At 45.5% G+C, this 23973-nt stretch overlaps 1 protein-coding gene across 5 annotated transcripts in view; it reads left to right on the forward strand.

The window, feature by feature from the left end:
* The window catches only part of ZEB1 (zinc finger E-box binding homeobox 1), a 341083-nt gene that overhangs the window by 186981 nt on the left and 130129 nt on the right, over window positions 1-23973 (forward strand). For all 5 annotated transcript variants that reach the window (XM_085631833.1, XM_085631834.1, XM_085631835.1 and 2 more), the window contains exon 3: window positions 10062-10124. In XM_085631833.1, the coding sequence (XP_085487959.1) occupies window positions 10062-10124 (63 nt within the window). The remainder of the gene's footprint in view (window positions 1-10061; window positions 10125-23973) is intronic.

Consider the following 23973-nt stretch of genomic DNA (forward strand, 5'->3'; position numbering starts at 1 on the left):
TTTTTGTCTTTGGTTGATCTTCTTACTTTTGTTCGGATCGCCGCCCCCCCTCTGAATTTTTTGATGAACCCTGAAAGTAACGAAAGGAACGTGTATCGGTGTCCTAATACTCATCAGGTTTCTTAATGTTATCAAGATTCCTCGGGTTGTACCTCTTTTCAGAGGACTCCCGTTGGGGAGACCCACCCCTTGATCGTGAATTATTTTCAGAATTGATACCTTTAGAATTTGTTTTCCCATTTCTTTTTAGACGAAGCGGGTGTTGCTTTGAGTTGTCTTTGTCAGGGCTGCTGGTCATTTGTGGCTTCCCTGCTTCTGTTTCCAAATTCTCTACCTAATGCAGCATAATTTTTGTGAACTCTCTCTCCCTATTGACAGCAGCTGTTTCCCTTGGGCGCTGTGTATCGCCACTGCTGCCTCCCCCTTTATGTTGATCAGCATGATTGCAGAGACTTGGGCAAAATTACCCACCAGTTTCATTCCCAAGTCTAGGGCAGGTCCTGCCCCGTACTCTTTCTGTATCGGTTTCAATACATCCGGAACAACTGCTAAGGAAGGGGTGCCATGTATTCGGACATAAACGGCCGCAAAGATTGTTCCCCAAGTGATGCAAATCGAGGGAACCATTCCAATCGGCAAGCAAATATTTGGCATTCTATGTTTTTCTTGCTGACCCGTATGGGGAAATACTGCTTCCAGCTGTGCAATTTTTTTGTGCAATCCAGAAAGGATTTTTCTCCAGTTTGGAAGGGATTGTCCCTATTACTGATTTTTTTGGCCTCCTTTAGTTGAGGCCTTCACCCAATGGCTTGAGGGCATATTCTGTGGCGATGACCTATGTTAGTCTTTTGGAGTCACATTCTTGGCAGTTTTGCATAATCTTGGTATCGATATTGAGCCTGAAGGAAGGATGTCTATGTACTGGGACATGGCTGAATCCCCAGCGATTCCGTATGCAATACACAGCCTAGTTTTTTTTACGAGCCCTTTTAATTAAGCACCAAATTATGAAATGGCAGGAATCAAGTCTGAGATACCGGAGATGAAAATAACTGTTCCAGTAGGTAACTGATGGCCTAAATCTTACCATCACGATTATTTCCCAATCTGTGGACAAAAACATATGTGGACACCGGTATACAGACTTCCTATCTTTATCCCCAATTCCGGGGATCGATCTGGTGAGATTTATCGCCTGCTCTGAGCATGTGGCAGAACTGAACTGAGGTGCTTTGATGGAGGGTTGGGAGGAGAGGCTTCAGGAGGCAATCTCAGGGGCCGGGCAAGAGGTTGCACATTGTGTGCCAACCCTGTGGTGTTGGAGGGGTCGAATGCGAGCCAGGCTACCCCTTAGTCATTTTCCCCCATTGATCAGCAGTTTTACCATGTGCAAAGCCACACACGTTGAAATGTCCCCTTGTAGTCATACACCTAATAATCTTGGTTGTGGTATTAACATGAAACTGGTGGCCTGGTGAAGTTTTATACCTCCATACCGCCAGGAGCAATGCCACTACCCCAGGTTCGTAATGCGGGCCTAAGTCGGTTATGGCTCAGCTGCAGAAATCTGACGAGACTGTTAAAGTAAAATTATGGAGACCAAATCTGGCGTACATTAATAGCAGGTGTGCCTAATTGGGAAATTCCAGATGATCTGGGTACTGTTTAGTAGGGATATCGTAAGACTATTCATTGAAAGAGGTAAAACATTGCCAGTATCTACTTAGCACTTTGTGCTACATTAATTCGATATTTTGCTGTTTTATCTCATTTAGAAAAGTGCATTGAACCAACTTTAACAGTATGCATATCAAAGAGTTAGAAATAGCACGTGAGAATATTTAAGAAGTGTTCAAGTGGCAGACAAGTACTCAAAAAAAAAAAATCGCGTACCACACGTTTTGCACTTTTTAATAGTTTACCCTTTAAAAATGTATTACGTGTATTACCATCGCTGCAATGGAAATTGCACCAACAGAACCAATCGTATTATGCTGAAGAACTCTTTTAATGTAAACTTTAAAGGTATTGTTTGTGCTTGCAAGCTAAAGGGACGTTAAAAATGGTTTCTCTTGCTCGACAGACACAACACATGGAGATCAAGTCACCCTAGGCTTGGAAAGGAAACCCTTTAAATTGTTAACAGTGGGAGTCACTGAATTGGGACAGTCTAATGCAAGATACGTACATTTAGAGAGGCTTGGCACTATCCTAAACTTCCCGTACCCTCATAGTTGACAGCATCTGCATGTAAAGGGTATTTTCTTCATCCCTGAAATTGAGCTTTTCAGTGCACCCCACCTCCCTGGGAAAACAGCTCTGGGTAGCAAAGATTTGCATCATTCTATGTGAACATATCTTTTGCAATTTTTAAGAGTAACTAATTACATTTGAGCATCTCAATAAAAAGTTAAGCACCGTCCACCATAACCTTTCTATAATTACCTACAAAAGTTTCATAACTTTCGGCTGAAAGATGATGAGAATACAGAAGCCTTAAACCCCGTACTGACATTGATGGACCAGATACAAAATTAAGACGCATGGTATCTATAGATTTCTCAACTGGCATCCAGGCCACCGAGATGGAAATAATTCAAAAAAAATTAGGCCTAGATTCAAAGAAGAAATTAAAAAGGCTTTGAGGAGGATGAATAGTTCAGATTGATGAATGAAGCTACCTGCTCCAGCTCATGGCTTGAATTCCACTGGTAAGTGGTTTATAGGTTTTTGTGGTGGTGCACTTGGGAAAGTGTTGAAGGGGATGTGATCGGAAAGGGTCACATTGGCATGTCTTTTGGATGTGTGCCTCTATAGAAAGTTTTCACAATCCACTATACACAGAGATTAAAAAGATTTTCGGGTGTACCTTGTAGTAAGGCAGCCAATAAGTCTTAATAGTTCGATTTGGAAAGGATCACCCAAGCAATATGCTTGATTATCCCACCATTGTACTAGTCATTTGTAGGTAGTAGTCGACCTTCACCATTACATACATGGCAATCTTAGACTACACTGTAATTACCATTGGTAGTTAACCCAGCTGTCTGAAATGGCCATGACCAGACATCTGCTTCAATGGATTCCTGAATAATTTGTTGAGATAATTATCTAGGAAGTGACCAGGACACAGTTGGGCTTACAAAGTGAAATATCTTTGAAGACTAAGTTTAACGTTGTCCACGTTGTGTTCTATTGTGCTTTTTTTAGTATATATCTTTAAATGTTCCCTAGTTTACCCTTTGTTTGCTAATCGTCCTCCTTCTAACCCTTCCAGTACGAGGTGGGTAACTCTAGCCTTTCCCTCACTTGCACTCTAGTTAAAGATATCAGGAAGGCTCACATGTTAATTTATCAACTTGCCTTCTAAATGTGTGCGCTCTTTTATTCCCAAACTAGATAGTGTATGTTAAAAGAACATTTAGAAGACTGCTGTTTGTTACCAGAGCCGGACTGGAAGCCTTATGCAACCCTGACATAAATGATCAAGCCTGGAATCGCACCCTTTCTTCTCTCATCTCGCTCTCCTTTGCATTTCCTCTTTCCTCTGTCTTTCCTAAAGCACCCGCTGTGCTATCTGAAATTAACTGATGGGGAGCTAGAAATGACAGCAGAGGTGCCAGCAGTAGCCTCTGCCTTTAACACCTTTGCAACAAACCTCTCATGACTGCTCATTTTATCCATTCACCATTTTCCTGCCCGGTTTTGGAGCATAGAGGGCAGGACTGGACATAGCGAGCATCAAGTGGTTCACCTGGAGGCTGAAAGGGTTGGGGGCCAGTTTGGTAATGGTGCTGCAATATCAGCCCCCAGTACCAAACACAGCAGTACCCCCACACTTGCATCCCCTGGCACCCCAGGGGCTGGTTTGACAAAATTGCCAGGGCTGCTTTGAGTTCCCAGTCCGGGCTTGAGAGCATACAAAAGGACAACACCGCACCATGTAACAACAAGCATCTGCAATGCAATAGGTCTCGCATTTACGCTACTTTGAGCTATTGGCATTGTAAATGACAATGCCTTTTATTTATGTTTTTAAAACCAAAACATAAATAAAAGGCATTCTCATTTAAAGTGCCAATAGCTCAAACTCGCGTAATTGCAGATGCTTGTTAAACTCGGTAACACTGTCTGGGAATTGATATGACCTCATTAGTACTATTTTAATACCCAAATTTAGCAACACAAAACAAAAATGTCCAGCTTTGCTAGGGGCTTTTCACTGCACAGCAACACGTGTCACTGGATTTTGAGTAAGTTTTGAACCCTTTGAGCTAGAAACAAAACATTTTTTGATTCAAATCTGCAGATTATGTGCAGACAATGGACTATGTGGCAAAAGCGGCAAGGCTATAATTATGTGGAAAATCGCCACATCCGCTGATCGCATAATTCCAGTGGCCCATAGCAGACCTCAACAATCAAAGCTGCGTTCACCAGTCTTCCAGCCACCTGCGCTCGTCCGGACTCCTACTTGCACACATGCCACACATTGGGAAACCCAGATCTGGCAGGTGTGCCTTCTCCCACATCGCTCCTAAACTGTGTAACGATTTGCCATTACACATAACCTACTCTGAAAGCCAAGCTTTTCGAGTCCGGGCCGGCTCTAGGGTGGTGCGACCTGTGCAATCGCACCGGGCGCGGACTTCCTTGGGGTGCCGTGTTCGCAACTTTATTATGCTTTTAAAGCACCTGCTGCCGCGTTCCTTTCCTCCTGCAATTGCGGGCCTCACAAAAATGTCAAGATAACTCCTGTGATTAATCTTCTTCCTGGCCAGAGATCAGAGTTTTGTGTAGTTGAGGTTTTTGACTCATGTGAAGGTAGCACAGAGGGTTAATATGCCTACTGCAAAGAACCTGTACCAAGTAGATTAGAGTGCATTTAATGTAAACAAATCGGCAGGTTACTGCTTTTAAAAGCGCCGTCCTTTTGTTTCTTGCAATTCATAACTTAAAGTCCTAATATAGAATAGTGAGGTATTAACATTCAACATAGAACTGCATACACTCTGCAAAGTATAGAACATTGATTAATATTGCAAAAAGGGTTAATTTGGGTAGGAATTGATTTTTATTAAAGAGAACTCCCAACTATGCTGTTTCTTTTTCGACTGAGTTTGTGCTTCTCTACACCAAGCACTCCTAAACTATACTGCCTACCAGTATGGATGATATGTGACTCCTACACTTTTAGTCCTTTGGCTTATGTAACTTTTCCTATACACTGATTTACACAAGTATGATTGATTGTCTGTGCAATGTGTGTGTGATGCAAAGTGCTCTGACATACATTACTGGTATGAGTAGCGCTATATAATGAATTCAATGCATCTGAGAGAGTGGTTATGGAGACTTGGACATTGTTAAAGGGTGCTAGTGAGAGAATCCGTGGTGGAGGTGGTCATGGGGGGGGGGGGGCGCAAGTAACATTGTCACACTGGACGCCACCAGCGCTAAAGCCGACCCTGTTTCGAGTAGTCGCACTGCGCCAAGGACTTGGCTAAACTCCCGCCTCGGCTACAAGATACCCTCCCGGGTGACAGTGCGTGCTACATATCTGCCGGGCAGGGCTGCAAAACATTTAATGGGGCAAGACCAGTGTTTGTTAATAGGACTGATACAGTTTTATTAAATGGGTCCAGCGTTTCTCAGCAGGCCACGTTTCAGAAGAGGAAATTTACTTTTACTGTGGAGTGGCACTACCCTGTGAGGGCATGTGTCAACAGGGCAGTACCAGCAGACGTGTTGAAGTTTTAGCAGGAACCAGGTCACAAAATAATATTCCGGCCACACCTAGACCTGCACAAGCATCTTGTTTCCAAATATAAAGAAAGAAAACATGGCAGGTCCGGCACGTAGTGCCATCTAGCTGTACCGCCAGGTTATCTGCCTCAGCATTTAGAAACTGAAGGGTTAAAAAAAATAGAAATACATTTTGCACTGTGGGACGCTTAAGGGGCTCCGAAATAATGTCTTCCTGCCTCCCTCTTCTGACAGCCTCCAGTACCAGCACTTCCGAAGGGGGCGCATCTGAGGTAGGCGCTATACTTGTAATGGGCACTTCACCGCGGGGACAGTCTCTATGTAATAAACAGGGTTATTACATGTATTTCTTGGCATAGCTGCAAAGTCTGCATTTCTTTAAATAGAACCACGCCTAAACTCCGTAGCCTGAAAATAAATGACGTCAGGACAGAACATGGAGTTCTAGGCAGGCGTACCACGCACGGAATGGTCAGCCCCTGCACCGCTTACAGTAGAGCGTGTCTGAGGGGAGACTGTACTTTTAATGGGGCAGTAGGCGTTTACCGAAATTAGTGAAAATGCTCCCTTTCTCTCTCTTGGTTTAATTCAAACGCTCACTCAGTTTCTCTTTGTCTCTTTCTCTCTGTCCTTCTCTTTCTGGTTCTCACTTTTTCTTTCTCTCTCTCTCTCGCATGCTCTTTCTCTCACTCGGACATCAATTCGGGGGGAGGGAAGGGTCAAGGAGAGCCTTAAATTAACCGCCGCCTGGACCTACAGGGGTAGAATGGGGTTTCTAACAATCCCAGGATACGGGGGTCTTAAGGTAAATGATTTATGTTTGAAGTCTGGGTCTTACCAGCTGCAGGATGAGCCCTCTCATCCGCGAGGTGACAGCTGCTTCTAAAACTTATTCTACGTCACGTGACAGCTGAATCAGAAAACTAAGATAACAGGCAGAAGAACTGATGAAAGCAGGGTCGTCATTGGGCAGCAGCCTTCATGGGACCTACAGGTGATGTAAAGACAGTGTCTTGAAGGGAGTCCACGCCCCATGCACGCTCAACAGCCTCTTAGGAGGCTCCACTTTTTATTAAGGCGATTTCTACACTTTGACACACACGCTTTAAAGGGCGTCACTGCAGGCTAATTTTAACTTGTCAGGGTTTCATTTCCCTATTTTATGCTGGCTTGGTTGTTTGTAATTTATAATGCGGAGTTGCATTTCTTTGTTGGTTAGTTTCTGGAAATGTAACGTTCTTTCGTTTTGCCATTTAAGCAACCGTGTAGTTCATTTCTGGCACTAGCGTAGGCTCGAGGCGCTGCAGTTCGTGGGTACCATTCCACTCCGCTCAGCGCTTTTTCAGCGACCCCCATGATAAGCAAAGAAGCCTGGAAATATTGTGTTGCGAAGAAGCAGGACACAAGTCTTAAACAAGCGCTCGCCATCTGTTTTCACTCAGCCCCGGGTTTACGGAGCTGAGTGAAAACAGATGGTACCCATGAAGATAAAGTGCTTTGCGACAGCAGCAAAGCAGACGAGAAAGTCCGGATCGGCCGGACCAAAAGACAAAAGGGAGGCAACGCAAACCGCTAATTTCCAATGGCAGGCCACCATTTAGCATAAACAGTGACGCCAGCCAATGGAAATGAGGGACGGGGCTTAAAGCCCTTTTCTGAAATCCCTCTTTAAAAATCTCTCGCGAGCGAGCACCGCCTGCGCTGCAACGCAGGCGACACCTAAAAAAGCAGGGGATAATCTATTCCAGACTTCAGTGGGAATTCCAGACTTCAGTGGGAATTCAACCATTAACTTTAAACAATTTGCCATGTTATATTTAAAACTACTAGTGCCTTAGAGACGTGTTAAGTTGCCAGAAAAATGCAAAATGGGTATACTTGAATACTGTACATAAACACAGACTATGCCAGGTTTGTAAATCAAGAAATCAACTCAAGTTCCCAAATTAAGGGGGTGGTTATGTTGTGGGCATTGGTTCAACGCTTTGGCAACAATGTTCCGATCAACCGTTCTGAGCCACACAAGTAGCAATAGCTCTACAAAGAACGTGAAGACTTATAAAAAAAAAAAAATGTCCAAACATTAAATAGGGAAACTTTACAATATGCCAACAACGGCCATTCTTACGAGACCAATGGATTGCAATTAGTATACCTAAACAGCCCCTTAACCCTGAAAGACTTAATATTTCAGTTAACTATGCTTTGCTAGATTTGCAAGTATGTCTTGTAGCTTATACTCGCATGCAAATGAGATATAATTACAGGCTATGACAAAAGAACATACTCCATCATGGAATAGTTATTTACGAGCTTGGGTGGGGATTAACTCTAAAATTCAAGGAGCCAAAAAAGCCCACTGTAATCTTGCTATAAAAGAGAAGGGAGAGGAGTAAATTATGTGCCATCGAATTTTAACTTTGATCCTTTAAGTATTTTAAGTATTTCAGTCCAAGAATGCATCACAGCGTCGGTCATTTAATACATTCCTCTTTTTGGCGGGAAGATCCTGAGCACTGGCTTCTGGCTAATTCGATTTTCTGCAACAGCAAAAAAATGGACTTGTGGCGCATTTTGTTCACTTTCTTGGACGTTGTTCTGTCGCTCTGCTTTGATTTGTGAAGGTATGATCTTATGGGACTTGCTCCATCCCTGTATTTTCTTCTTCTAGATGCAGCGTTTTGAGATGATTCTCCTTAGGGGTTAGTATGTCAAGAACTATTTTTCTGATGCAGATCTCTGAGGATTTTGGAAAATAAAATATTACTTTTGCAGAGATGCACATTTATAAAGATTATGCACGACGCTATAATCTGAAGGACATAAGGCAATGGCCACTTTGTTTCATAACTATCAAATGACAGTTTCTTTTCAGATGCACAGATGGCTCACAGCCACAATTACAACTTTTTGGTAATAAAAAAAATTAAAATACTGAACCGAGCTAGTAGACTAATGGGGGGGCTGCTGCATGCCATTTGAATTTATATTGGCTGTGAAGCTGCAAACTAGTGTTACGGGTAAACTACTTATTTCTTAGAATTCTAAAATAGGATATGCATTCAGTCCTACCATTAATTACAACCTTATCAAGTATTGCTTACAGGTTGCTCAATTAAAACAAGGACGCCCTCTTTCTGCATGATCAGTATTATAATGTGACTTTGTTTTAGTATTTGAAGGGCCCTATTTTGGCTGCATTAACCCTAAAGTATCTGTATATTTCTTCCACCACTTAGCTGCTTTCAACATCACAGAAGAGCAATTCTTTGTATTGCATATGCTCCTTCTATTATGCCTGTGATACTGAAGAGTACAATTTTCTGAAGCACCATCTAGTGTTTCTATGATGTATTCTGTTATGTATTAAAATATCCGCAGTAAGGGTCCTTACGGTGGTGTGTGGGTGGTCACCGACTAGTGGAACAGAGGGGAAACTGAAGTGTACAAAATTGGATGCCCTTTAGGGGCCCTTACATTCCGACCTGGGCTTTTCAAATTTCATCACAACCCTTTTGAAATCTAACCTCCCACAAAGAACAGTGATTAAAATAAAATAAAAGCCTAGTAAACCAGGCCTGCTCTACTTTTCAAAAGTTGTATAGGCCTCCAAACTCCCCATATCACTTGAAATGTTGTGTAATTAGGGATTTGATTGAAGGATGGTCCAAGCATACTCACGATACCTACAGTGTTGTCGAATGGAGGGGTATATAATTTGGTGCCTTTTTCTTTTCACTGCGCTTACGGTATGACCTTGTCCAAAGATCCTGGATTTGAACCTGGTGCCGGCTGAAGCCCTTGGTATCCCCTGTTTGAGGGTTTAGTCTTTTTTTTTAAATTCTCCTTGTGCGCATTCGGGTGCTACATAATGTTACACAAATACCATCAAGTGGAGTCAAACCCATTGCTACATTAGTTGAATTCCCCTCAGTTTTTTCTTATTCGACATATTGGCATTAGTATGGAGTCACTATGACCACCAACGGTTTCCATTTGACAGTGAGCATGGCAACGCTCACTCTTTTTATGGTGTTCGACTACAGTCCATAAGGGCGATTATGTAACTAACCTTGAATCAGAAAAAAAGATCCTTTACCAACCTAACCTATTTATCAAACTTATTTAAACATTACTAAAATTTAATTTTGCAAATACTTGACTAAAGTATTTAAGATACAAATCTTCTTAAAGCAGATTAAAGTACTCTGTATATTCTGTACAAAACAATACTTTAACTGTGTCGAATTAGCATAAAATATGCATTTTAATTCTTCTGTGGTATTTTCTTTCAGAAGGAACAGAAGGGAAGGAAATCCTGGGGCCTGAAGCTGAACTAGATGAAGCTGGATGCATAGGTAATTTGTTATTCTTTCATAATCACTGTAATGTCGGTCGCGATGAGTTCGTTAACAGGATTATAAAAACATTAACCAGTCCCAAGAGGTAAATTGTAAAATGTATTTAAGAGGTTTATTATGTAGGATGTTAACTTAGAAGTGCTGTGTGTGGCATGCTCAGTCTAATAAAAGAAATACACAAATAGTACAATTCTACAGTGCACTGGGTTCCATTGTAACAGTCCCTTCTCAGTCCGGTACTATATTTTATTCCGATGTTGCAAAGAATACGTAATATAAGTATTACTACTTTCTCGAGGGGGAGGGGCTACTCGTTTTCTTATATGGTAGATGGGCACCACAACCAATTATTTGGTTCTAGAACACCACACAGAAAAGTACCAGTTTGATCTTTGTCAAACAGAAAGCAACCCAGACCGATCCTACTAAAACCAGTCTCCCTTTTAGGTTCAAATATTTCTCAATAGGAATTGTTATAAACTTACTAATAATAACTGCCAGGAAGGAAATGGCATTTACAACCGTTCAGTTTTCCATCCGAGTGAGCAAAGCAAACAAAATAAAAATGTAAACTACTATGTAAAATGTCTAATGCAGCTTTCAAAACTGTATGCCCGATCACTTGAGCATTTTATTAACTGGTTCTCCTAAACATGTTGGACTATAACATTAAATATGTGGATGGGAAGGTTACTGCAACAGAAATTTTAAAGTGTGGATATTTTCACAATACACAATTGATGCTACTCCTAGGTCCAGTAAGCAGATAAAACAATGGAGGACTTGTATTACCTACCCCCTTATCAGAACAATTTGACTTTATGAAAAACTACCATGGCTACGTGATTTAACCTTCTATAAACCGAGCGAGCCAGGTGGAAGAATGACTATCCTTAACCACTGCAAAATTGGAAGTTTAAGATCAGAGTCCCTAAATATGAACAGCATTGGAAGTCGATTTGTAGTTATGCTAGGAGCGGTTTGCTCTCTTTAGAAATCGTATTTAATAGATCAGAACAGACAACTTGTGAAACTGTTAGTCTGGCATCTTCAATGCATAAGCACAGACCCACAAAGCATTTTCTTAAGCAATTTTAGGAATGTTTCCCCTAGTGGAAGCGCACCTAACCCCAATAGTGCAAGTGGAGACTTCATTTTAAGGGGAAATATCACAATAAAGCTGTCGACCCAGGCTGATTTTAATTTTGCAACTCTTATTAGAGTTCAAGATGAATTCCAAGTTGGCTTTCTTGCTAGCCACTTGCAGTACTTCAGCTAGAGAATCCCAAAATGTGATTTGGCAATTTTATCATAGGTATACCTCATTTGTGTCCTTAGAAGTACATAATTGTTTCACTTGGTTTAACCATTGGCGTAATACTGTCCATGCTTAACTTATTTGACGATGCCCTGAATACCAAACGATCAGAATTGGTCAGATGGGGGTACTGAAAAAATAGAATTTCAGAATATCAGGAATAACAGTACTTGTTTATGACCAACATTAGCAAAACAAAATGAAAACCGCTATTTTCATTGTTCCTGTATGTACCAATTTGAGAGAACTCTGTCTGATCCTGGACTATTACCCTGTTTCACATTTGAAAGTGATAAATAAACTTAATCTAACCAAAAAAATTTTGATCAACTGGAAGATATCCAACTTGAGAGGTCATTCAGCACCGATACAACTGGGGAGCAGTCGCGACCAGCATTATTCGCAGGGGGGAGGGGGGGGTTGCGTGGGTGAGGGAATTAATAAATTTTAAAAACGTATCTTTCGCCGGGTCCTGTTTTCCTGTCTCCAGCAGGGACAGGACGCAGGCAGCCTCCCTCCCTTAAGCCAATGCTGCAATGGCAGCGTTGCGATTGGTCGGGACGCCGACCAGCCAGGCGCTTATGGGGAGCCCATTTTCTCCTTGTAGGCTGCATGCAGCCTACATGGAGAAAAGGCAGAGTGCGCATGACTGGTTTGGTCGGCCCCAGTCAGTGCCCTCAGCAGTGGGCAAGCCACTCCTTCCCTAAACCAGACCCGCCCGCACCCAAGCAAACCCTTCTGCTTTCTCATTTTAGGTTTGTGTCTTGCACTGCGAGAAAGCTGTGGGGCGATGCTCCTCCGCCCTAACGGATGAGCCACCCCATCTGGGGAGGCATTAATCATAGGACCACATTTGTTCCTCCGAATCGCCAGATTCCGAAATCTGACATACTGTTTTTTAGGGTTTGTAGTAGATTATCCCACAAGATCTATTTTTAGGGCTTTTCCTTCCTATGAGTCTTTTATATTTAGATGTGGCCTCCTGTTAGACTTGCCATCTTTTGGCGTGTTTCCCCTGAATTTTTGCTTTCTGACCTCCCGGTTTTGACTCTGTTTTTGCTGGCGTAGTGTCTGCACACTTTTCTCACTGCTGATAAGTGGTAAAGTGCAAGTGCTCCTGTGGTAAATTGCGTTATAGATTGGTGTTATCCAGTATTAGGGTATCTTTCATAGATTCACATGCCTGAATCATTCCCCGTCGTCGGGAATGGGAGTCACCGGTAAATAACAAAGTAATGTCCAGAAGACATAAGACAGTCATAGGCCTCAGAGGCCTTAGCTTAGTAAGCTATCCACGTCCTTATGTAAAAAGGACCAAATTTTGGCCAGAGCCAATCAGCTAACACCACCCTCTAGAACCTTCCTGGTAGGAGCTCTAGTCCCTCAGATTTTCTACCGCACGTCGTGCTAAGGGAGTCTCCACTGAGCTCTGCTCATTTCTTTGGATTTGACAGCATTTCTTCTCAACATTCTGGATTTTCAGCATGGCTGATACACCTAAGAAGGGTTTATTCAGGCCCTGCGCCTCTTGTGGAAAAAAGAGGCTACATATCGACGACCAACACAAGGACTGCTTGTATTGTCTCTATCCCAGTCACAGTTCTAAGGACTGCAAGGTATGTCGGACTTTCTCATCTAAGACCTTGAAAGACCGAGAGGGGCGCCTTTTAATCTGGCTGCAAAGGCTAAAGGACAAGGAGGATGTGGCCTCTGAGGAGAGTGAGAGTTCTTCAGTTGCGTCTCACTCCTCATCTAAAAGACCAAGGGTGGCATCGCCGGGCCCTTCGTCGCAGCCACCTCAAAAGAAGACGCAGAAAAAGTCTTCAGAGGTCCAGGATTCGCCTGTTCCAGGGAGCTCGTCTCCTAAGGTGATGCCCCACACCTTCAAAAAGCCTATTGCCACCTCGTCGACGACAACAATGTCGACAGTAGCGTCGACGAGAAAATCTCCTTCGACAGCGATTTCAGTTACATCGTCGACGACGACTCTATCGACGATGACATCCCATTCCATGTCCTCGACGACGACAACTCCATCGTCGACGGCAGGCAAGTCAATCCCGTCGACGTTAGCCATAAAAAAGGCGTCGTCGAGTAAGCTGTCGACGGGAGCGTCGACGACGACGACACCGTCGACGAGAGCTTCATCATCGTCGACGACAACATCGTCGACGAAGCTATCAACGACGAAGACACCGTCGTCGACGAAGACACCGTCGTCGACGAAGACACCGTCGGCGGGAATATCACCGACGACGCCGTCGTCGACGTCATCGTCGACGTCATCGTCGACGAGGAGACCGTCTTCATCATCCTCGTCGTTGACGACGACCCCGACGACGATCCCGTCGACGGCATTGATACCTGTAACGTCGGTTACAGCTATACCATCGAGCCCCTTGAGGAGTATGGACACGGACGACCAGAGTACATTTGTGCATGTACAAATAACCAAGCGTGCATTGACTCCGGCCCTCACTTCGCCCAGTAAGGTCTCAACCTTGCCTCCCACTCGCCTCTTTGAAGAGGAGGATTCGGACGACGCTAGTCTCTTTCCTGCAGCGACTAGTCCATCACAACTCCATGTGAAGTACCAGGATGTCTCGGATTACGAAGACAATCCCCAGGATTATGAGGAGGTTCCTCATCGAGAATACATGCCGCCTCCACCTTCCATGGTGTGTCTACCGGCAACCTTGGTCACAGACCTTCAGCTCTTAATAACGGACTATAAGCAGCGTTTTCCGACTCCGGCACCTCCACCGATGCCTGCGGGGCCTTCCAAGGAGGAGGCTACACGGCCACGACCGCCTCCACTGCGTTTGGAGAGGACGGCACCTCCGCCTCGGCCCGCCACGGACGACGAGGAAGAGGAGGAGGAGGAGGAACCTGAGGAAGGAGAACTCCAGGACGTTCAATCCCAACAAGATGAATGGGACGATTACATCCTTCCGGCTCCTGTTTCGCCTGTCCCTACCACAGCCGACTCACCGCCCGACGACATCGGCGGTTTCCACAACATCATTGAAAGGGCGGCCCAGCGCTTCCAGATCCCGATGCCTTCGCATCAACAGGACTGTTTCTTATATGACTTTAAGGAACCCTTCAAGAAGACCGTCCGGGCAATTCCGATAATAGATTATATTTGGGACCAGGGCATAAAGATAATGCAGAACCCTTCATCAATGCCACCGGTTCTACCACGCCTGGACAAGAAGTATAAAGCTCCGGACACTGCTCCGGTTTGTCTTACAGGCCATCCAAAGCCGGACTCGGTTATCACTCAGGCTGCGCAGAGGAGGTCAAACAACCCAGCTGCGCTGTTGACAGCTCCGCCGGATAAAGAAGGGCGACGTATGGATAACATAGGGAAACGTTTCTCCTCTATGTCAGCCTTGACAGTGCGTGCCTCCAACGCTACTGCACTATTGGGACGGTACAACCGACAAATGTGGGCGGACATTGCCCCATATCTAGCGGATTTGCCTTCTGACTTAAAAGAAGAGGCAAAGAAGATTCTGTTGGAGGGTGAGCGATCTGCCACGGAACTGATAGACTGTGCAATGGATATTGCTTCCACAGGCTTTAGACAGCTGGCTGGTGCGGCTGCTCTCCGGCGCCAGGGTTGGCTCAAGGCAACTTCTTTCAGGCCGGAGGTCCAGACAAAAGTCCTGGACATGCCTTATGATGGCCAGTTTCTATTCGGTTCTCTTATTGACGAGGCATTGCAAGGTATCAAAAAAGATACAGACACTGCCAGAGCCCTGGGGTCTCTGCAATCTCGGAACCCTTCCTTTCGTGGGTCAAGAGGAAGAGGCCAGACTTCCTCCAGAGGAGACTTTCAACAGCGTTCCTCTTTCTCCTCTTCCCAGCAGTACCGTCCACAATCTCAGCAGCGACAACAGTCGTCTTACCACAAAACTTCCTTTCGTAACAGAGGAGGAAGACAAAAAGGTGCCGCGCGGCGGCAATGACTTCCAGATGCAGCCGGGCTCAAACTTGTCTCCACCCTACAAGATTGGCGGAAAAATCTCCCATTTTCTCAAAAATTGGCAAACGATAACTACGGACCGATGGGTCCTTCAATTAATACAATTCGGCCATTCCCTGGAATTCACACAAATTCCTCCTCAAACTCCTCCCCGCCAAAGGGCTCACAAAAACCTACGCCCATTACTCCAAGAAATAAAGATTATGCTTCTAAAGGGAGCTATAGAAAAAGTTCCCCTCAGCCAACGAGGGAGAGGGTTCTACTCCCATTTCTTTCTCATCCGAAAGAAAGAGAAGAAATGGAGACCCATATTGGACCTCAGAAATCTCAACAAATTTCTGAAAAAACAGTCGTTTCGAATGATTACCATACAGGAGGTTTTGCATTTACTCAACGCAAACGACTACATGGTGTCGGTGGACCTTCAAGACGCCTATTTTCATGTCCCAATACACCGCAACCACAAGAAGTTCCTGCGTTTCATGGTGGCGGGCAGGCATTACCAGTTTCGGGTTCTGCCATTTGGGCTCAAATCGGCGCCACGCATTTTCACCAAATGCCTAGCACCAGTGGCGGCGTACCTACGCCGGTTCCACCACCAAGTCTTCCCGTATTTAGACGACTGGCTTATCAAGTCCCCATCACAAGAAGGCGTGATAAGTTCTTCCAACGCTTGTCTGACACTCTTCGAGTCACTGGGGCTCACTCTCAACCACGACAAATCTGTCCTGCAACCATCCCAATGCATGCAATTTTTGGGAGCCACACTAGACACCATCCACAGGAAAGCATTCCCGTCACAGGAACGCCAGGACAAACTTCAATCTCTGGCACTCCAGGTAATGACAAGAAAGACACTCTCGGTGCGCCTCTTCAAATCCCTCCTCGGGATGATGTCCTCCTGCATTCTTTTAATCCCACATTGCCGCTTGCGGATGCGACCCCTACAAGAGGCTCTGTCGAACCAGTGGATCCAGTGTACAGGGTCTTTCGACGACGTCATCCAAGTAACCCCGGCGATCAAACAGGCTCTGCAATGGTGGGTTTGCCCCAAGAACCTTTCGCAAGGCTTGCCTTTCTTGCTTCCTGCTACTCCTCATATAATCACCACGGACGCTTCCTTAGAAGGCTGGGGAGCTTTCCTTCAGGAGCTACAGATAAGCGGAAAGTGGTCCCTTTCGGAAAAAATGCTTCATATCAACCTTTTAGAGCTCCGAGCAGTCTACCTAGCTCTAGTGGCTTTCCTCCCGAGGATAAAGAACTCAGTAGTGCTTGTCCGGACAGACAACACCACGACAATGCACTACCTGAACAAGCAGGGAGGGACTCGTTCACTGACACTTTCGCGCGAATCGCAGAAAATCTGGAACTGGCTGCTCCGCCACAACATCTCTCTCCGAGCAGATTATGTTCCAGGCACCCACAATGTGTTGGCAGATTATCTAAGCAGGAGGCAGGCAGCGTGCCACGAGTGGGAGCTGGATCAGCAGGTCCTCAACAATATCTTCGCCCAATGGGGCACACCTCAGCTGGACCTATTCGCCACCCAACGCAACGCCAAATGCCAATACTTTGCAAGCTGGCATCCCCAACCAGGATCCCTGGGGAATGCCTTTTCGATAGCATGGTGCAACGTCTTTGCATACGCCTTTCCGCCATTTCCCCTGATCCCCAGGGTACTACGGAAGATGAAGGCGGAGCCTTGCACTTTGATATTGGTAGCCCCAGCTTGGCCACGCCAACACTGGTTCTCGGAACTTCACCTCCTCTCCCAGGAACCTCCGATCAGGCTGAAAACGTTTCCATCTCTTCTGACGCTCAGCGATCAGCAGATTCAACATCCGGATCTAGCCTCTCTCAGGTTATCAGCTTGGCTCCTGAGTTCAGAGAGTTTCGGGGCCTAGACATTCCTCCAGACTGCAGGCGAATTCTAGCTCGGGCTCGAGCAGATAGTACCAACAAGACCTATTCACTCAAGTGGAAAAGATTCTGTATCTGGTGTAAGACGAATAAGTTGCATCCTTTCTCTTCCACCCCAGGACAAGTCTTACCCTACCTTTTACATCTAGCAGAATCTGGTCTTGCTCATGCCTCCATTAAAGTTCACCTAGCTGCAATCTCACGTTTCAGAAGATCTTCTTCCGGCCCCTCTTTATGGTCTCATAGACTCATCAAGCAATTCATGAAAGGACTGTTTCGCACATTCCCTCCAGTAAAGCCTGTTCCACCGGCCTGGCACCTTAACATAGTTCTAGCTCAACTAATGAAGCACCCGTTTGAGCCCATCCACAGAGCTGACCTTAAATTTGTTTCCTGGAAGGTGGCACTTCTACTAGCTCTTACCTCGGCAAGGCGAGTGGGAGAGCTCCAAGCATTCTCTATCCAGGACCCATTCCTGCAATTCAAAAAGGATAGAGTCCTTCTCCGCACAAATCCAGCTTTCATCCCCAAGGTTCCATCTCACTTCCACCTCAACGAACCTATTGTTTTACAATCATTCTTCCCAAATCCACAAACAGTGGCGGAACGAACTCTACATTCACTAGACATTCAACGTTGCTTGAAATTTTACATTGAGAGAACGAAATCTTTTCGAAAATCAAATCAGCTATTCATAGCCTACAGCAGACCTCGACGAGGGCTTCCGCTCACAAAACAGAGCATTTCCCGCTGGATTTCTTCGGCCATTTCTTTCTGTCACCAACAGGCAGGACGTCCGTTGAGAACAACGGTCCGTGCCCACTCCACAAGGGCCATGTCTACTTCCATGGCTCTTTTTGCTGGGGTGCCCATTGTGGACATTTGTAGAGCGGCCACATGGAAGACGCCGCATACCTTCACCAAGCATTACTGCCTGGATGCGGAGATCATGAAGGATGCGTCAGTGGGTCAAGCGGTACTACGTCATCTTTTTAAATAGAGGTGAGCCCTTTCTTTCATCCCACCATCCTCAGTTTATGCACATTTCGCACTATAATGTATGCTTTACTTATTCATTGCTTTACGGTAGCACTGTTGTTTATCTCGGATAGATGTGGTTATCTAATACCTGTATGTTATCCATATCTTTCGAAATGTGCTTTATTCACTGCTTGCTACTCTGATTCAGGCATGTGAATCTATGAAAGATACCCTAATACTGGATAAGGAACGCGTTACTTACCTGTAACTGCGGTTATCCAGTATTGGTATCTTTCATAGATTCACATGCAACCCACCCGCCTCCCCTGGAAGGGCTCTCTCGGATCTCTCAGTATACAGCTGCTTAGCACTGTGCTCACGAAAATCTGAGGGACTAGAGCTCCTACCAGGAAGGTTCTAGAGGGTGGTGTTAGCTGATTGGCTCTGGCCAAAATTTGGTCCTTTTTACATAAGGACGTGGATAGCTTACTAAGCTAAGGCCTCTGAGGCCTATGACTGTCTTATGTCTTCTGGACATTACTTTGTTATTTACCGGTGACTCCCATTCCCGACGACGGGGAATGATTCAGGCATGTGAATCTATGAAAGATACCAATACTGGATAACCGCAGTTACAGGTAAGTAACGCGTTCCTTTCCATGATTGGATATCTGATTTTCTTGTTAATCCCTAGTAAAGTGCAGTGAGTGTGCCAGGGCCTGTGAATCAATTCTGCTAGTGGGCCTGCAGCACTGATTGTGCCACCCACGTGAGTAGTCATGAAAAGGTAACTCAGACCCGCCATTGCGGCGTCTGCGCGCAGTTTGTAACTGCCATGTCGACTTGGCCAGTGCACCCACTTGCCAGTCCTTCGCCTTTCCTTTTCCTACATGTCAGCCACCCCTAAGGTAGGCCCAAGGTACCCCTGTGGACCGGGTGCAGTGTATGCGAAAGGTAGGACATGCCCTGGTGTGTGTGGCATGTCCTGATAGCGAATTACAGCCCATTTCGTTTTTCACCATTGCAAGGTTACCTGTTCCCCATAGGAAAGAATGGGGAGTTTGTTTATAACATCTTATAAACATAACTAGCCCGGGGAATTGGGTAGGAAAATAAAGTTTAGTTTAGTATGCTTGAACTCAGAATCTAAAGATGCATCTTTTTGTGATGGTGATTTTTACATTCTGTGTTTGAAAATACCCCTTTTAGAAAGTAGGTATTTTCTTCCTCATTCATCCAGTGCGCCTCTGCTGGAATGTGGATTGCCTGTCTGGGTTTTGGATGACAGAAGGCTGGGGAGCAGGAGTGGCTCCAGATAGTCTAGGTGGGTCAAGAAAGGGCTGAATAGACCTGGGCTGCAATTGGGGAAGGGGGAGGAGATTTCCTTGCACCTCAAAGGGCCTGGTCTGCCTCTGACCATGCTGTCTCCACCTCCTGCCAAGAAGTCACACAAGAGAAGGCAGAACTGGTTCTGGCTGGGTACACACGCTCTGCCTAAGAGATCAAAATATTTTGAGATATAAATACTGGGGCCCAGACCCCTGAACTTTAGAACTCTTTTGGATCAAGAAGACTGCCAAGAAGAAGAGCTGGAAAAGCTGTGAGGAGGAACTACCACTTTGCAGTGTGCTTTGCTGTGGCTGCTTCTCTTGGGCAGTGAAAGGACTGGACTCAACTTTCTGCAATCTAATTTTGTGAGTTTCTCCAAGGGCTTGAGGTAGAGCTTGCCCCCTGTTCAAGAAGTCTCAGGAACAGCAAAGACTTCAAGCTCTTCTGCCCTCAGCACTGGGGACTCTGTGTTTTGTGCTACAACAGAAGAAGCAACCCGACGACGTCAACGCTGCTGCCAACTCCGTGTCCTGAATGCATTGCAGAGGGCAACGCCGCACCGCGACCCTGGTCTCACCGACGCCGCCTGCTGACGCCGCCACTGCTCGCACGCCTCGCTTCACGACAAAGCCTTGGTATCCCCGACAACGCCTCTCCACGCCGAAATCTATGCCGCTGCTTGCACCTTGGTTCGAGGGCACCGCTCGTAAAGTTACATGATGCACCGCCCTCATCCCACACCGCAGCCTTGGCCTACCGACACCAGTGCCATCGACTCCCGTTCGTGAGCAGACGACCGCGCTTCAGCAGCGACGACGACGCTGCTTGCACCGTGACCTGCCATCACCACGACGAACACCGCATTCACTTAGCACCGTGACCCTGGTCTCACAGACGACGCCATCTGACGCCGCCACCGAGCTGCTGCTCGCACCGCGACCTAAGGGCACCGCACCTCTGCACTTTGCACCGCAGCACCCGACGCCTGCCGACACCAGCGCTCCTGATTCCAACAGAGGGGAGTTCCAACTGCAACGCGTGCGACTTCAAGGGCCCTGACGACTCCTGCACCGACCTCCGGAACCGACGCCTGTGGATGCTGTGCTTTCGGAAGCTCATGGAGGTCGCCGACGCCCTGCATTTTTAAAAGGTAATGTTTGTGGGTCTTCCCAACACCGTACCTGGCCCGCGACGCCATGGTCAGCCAGAACTGTTTGGATTTGTTTGGTTACGACGCCGTGATAGCCCCAGAGGGAGCTATCGACATCAAAGAACTATTTTTCAAGCATATTTTGGTAATTGAAGATTTTTTATGTACTGTATGGTGGATATTTATCGTTTTTGGTCTTGTCTTAAATATATAAAAATATTGGATATTTTTCTAAACTGGTGTGGTGTCCTTTTGTAGTGCTTACACTGTATTACTGTTGGTTATGTGCAAATGCTTTGCCCACTGCCTCTAAGATAAGCCTGACTGCTCATGCCAAGCTACCAAGCAGGGGTTATTTTAGGAGTGTAACTCCCTTATCCTGACTACAATGGTGGTTTTTGCCTGACATTGGCACATGCCCTAGCCGACCAAAAATCCCATTTCTAACACCTCCACTATACCAATAGAATCTAAACTCCAATGACCTTTGGGAGCCAAGACTTTTGCATTACCACTCTCTATCAACCCAGTTGTTTAAGCTGGTACTTTTCCTGGTTTCTTCCACTGTTCTATTAGACTAACCAGGCTGGAGTCAAAAGGGCCCCTACTCTTTACCATCTGAAAACTATACAAAACCACCTCCGCCCCAGTGTGAATTGGCTGGATGACCGTAAACTGTGTTTGGAAAGCCACTGATTCAACATTGTAATTGTATGATATGGGGTTGCACTCGCTATTGGTGAAGCAGCAAGGTCTATTGAAAATGTAACATGAGCATGAGCGTCCTGGTCTCTTTCTAGTGTTCCTAGGACTTCAAAGCTCACGCCTTGATGAAACAACAGAAGTCCTATCAAGACTCAGTCAAGCGCTGCAAAAAAGGGTCTTTATATGGCAGATTCAAGTCACCTGCAGTTATAATCGATGCGCCCCTTCCTGTTGAAAACAAAATACTCCTGAAGGAGAGATGGCTCTGAAGAGTAGAGTGCTTAAAAGTTAAGGTGCAAGTCAAGCAGGTAATTTACAATAAGGTATTTTTTTATTAACTTAAGTCTGAGGTTATAACTCATTGACTTCATCAACCTTGGAAATCAGTGGCTCTGAAAAAATGCAAAGAATAAAATTTAATTCAAACTTCACAAAGTACAATGACGAAATGTAATTTGTGATAGATACTAGTAACTGCAGGAGATTTCATTTTTTAAATTTTCAGTAATTCCCTTCTGCACTTGTAGGTGGCATCTTGCAGCTCTGCGTCAACTCTCTCCCGCCCTGAGAGTGATGCCGGAGCCAGATATGCAAGGGACTTGTCTCCCCCTAAAACTACAGGATTTGTTCTTTGTAAGGATTATCGCAAACGGCTGACTGATCCTCACAATCTTTGCCTCTGGTGTCTCAGGTACTTGCATGACTGTAGTCATTTGAAGACTGTTCCAGGATGAATCAGAAGGTGATCCGATAATGCAGAGCTAAACTCTAGGTGGCAGAACATTGTCAGAAAGTAAGAAGAAGCATTCCTCATTGAAGTTAAGGGCACAGTCCCATTTCTGCGCTCAAGGCCGTTTATGCAATAGATAGTGTTCTCACTCCAGGTAAGTCCAAGTCAAAGAAGCAGAATAAGAAGTCGAAGCAGGACTCTGAGGTCACATGGTTGACATAGTGCCTCTCTGTCTGTCACATTCCTACAGAAGATCGAATTCCCCCTCTCTCCAACTTGTCCCAATGCGATCAGAGTGTTCCGTGATACCGCAGCAGGTGGCTGCCTTAGAGGAGGATATGTTGCACATCTTCAGCAGTCTACGAGTTCCTCCGTTGCACCTTCGGACCCCATGTATCCATCGATGCCTCCAGTGAGGTTGCCACCAGCTGATCCAGCCCTGCTTGTGCCTCTCATCCAGACTCCACAGCTGACGATCATTTTGATTCTAGCACTGTAACCCATAGAAGTCCCTGCAGGTTTGACATTGGCCCAGATGCCAATGACCCCAGAGCAGGAACATGTGCTATGGGACTCCAATGGGGACACAACTCTGGCTAAGTTTTGGCCTCCAATTTTGCTTTAATCGACACCACCTCTCTGACTCTGTCAAAAGTCTGCCATTGCCTGGATGCTTGGAGAAGTTGGTGGTTTGGTGTACTTCTTGCCAGAGAACCATTACAAGCCAAAACGTCAGATGTTGCTTTTTGTGCTAGTTTTAGCCTTGCAAGAGCTTACTGTGGCCACTCTTAGAAGTTAATAGTCAGCCTTTTTGCAATACCAGATCTACCAGGTTGTTCAAGCCACTTGTTGTGATGAGTTTCCTGAAAGAAATAACTCTGTTTCCACCCAAAACAATTTGTGTTGCCACCGGTGGGACCTTAACTTGGTTCTCACATATTTGCTGTGTACCCCATTGGAACCAATCCTCTTGTGCCTTTTGACCCTGAAAACAGTCTCTCATAGCGATAACTTTTCGCATGAATGAGTTGCAAGCACAGTCGGTCCAGCACCCACATACCACATCTTTTTCCGGGCACACTGGTAGTAAGGACTGGAATGCCCAACGTTGGAAGCCTTGTCAAACAATGCATCACTTTAATGGAATTTTTTGCTCCACCTCTTCCGTTGATATAATAGGAAAGACCTCCTTAGTTTGGACTGCAAAAGAGCCAAAAGCTTTTACATTGATCGCACCAAGGACCATCATTTGGTTGATCAGATCTTTGTGGGGTTTGCAGGAATTAAGGAGGTAAGGCAGTGCAGGAAACAATTTCATGGTGGATAGTCTTCTACATATAACTATGCTATGCACTGGTAAAGACTCAGCCCCCAGAATGCTTAAGAGCCCATTCCACCGGGGCCAAGGCTGCTGTCACTGTTTGCACGTTGAGTGCCTTTCTTAGATGCCTCTCGGGATACAACGTGGGTATCTGTTCACATTTTCATAAAGCATTACTGCCTTGATAGCCCTGTTTGGCAGGAGGGCCGACAAAACTTTTTGGTCTGAACCACGAATTGGGAGGTGCTACTTTGATAACTAATCACAAGATGTGGCATCTTCTGTTTGACGTATCCATCACAAGAATAAGATACTTGCCTTCTGTAACTCTTTATGGTGGATACTCTATGTACCCACAGATTCCTCACAACCCTCTCATCTCCCTATTCTGTGGTTTTCTC

The sequence above is a fragment of the Triturus cristatus genome, chromosome 10 (genome assembly GCF_964204655.1).
Source record: "Triturus cristatus chromosome 10, aTriCri1.1, whole genome shotgun sequence".
Lineage (NCBI taxonomy): Eukaryota > Metazoa > Chordata > Amphibia > Caudata > Salamandridae > Triturus > Triturus cristatus.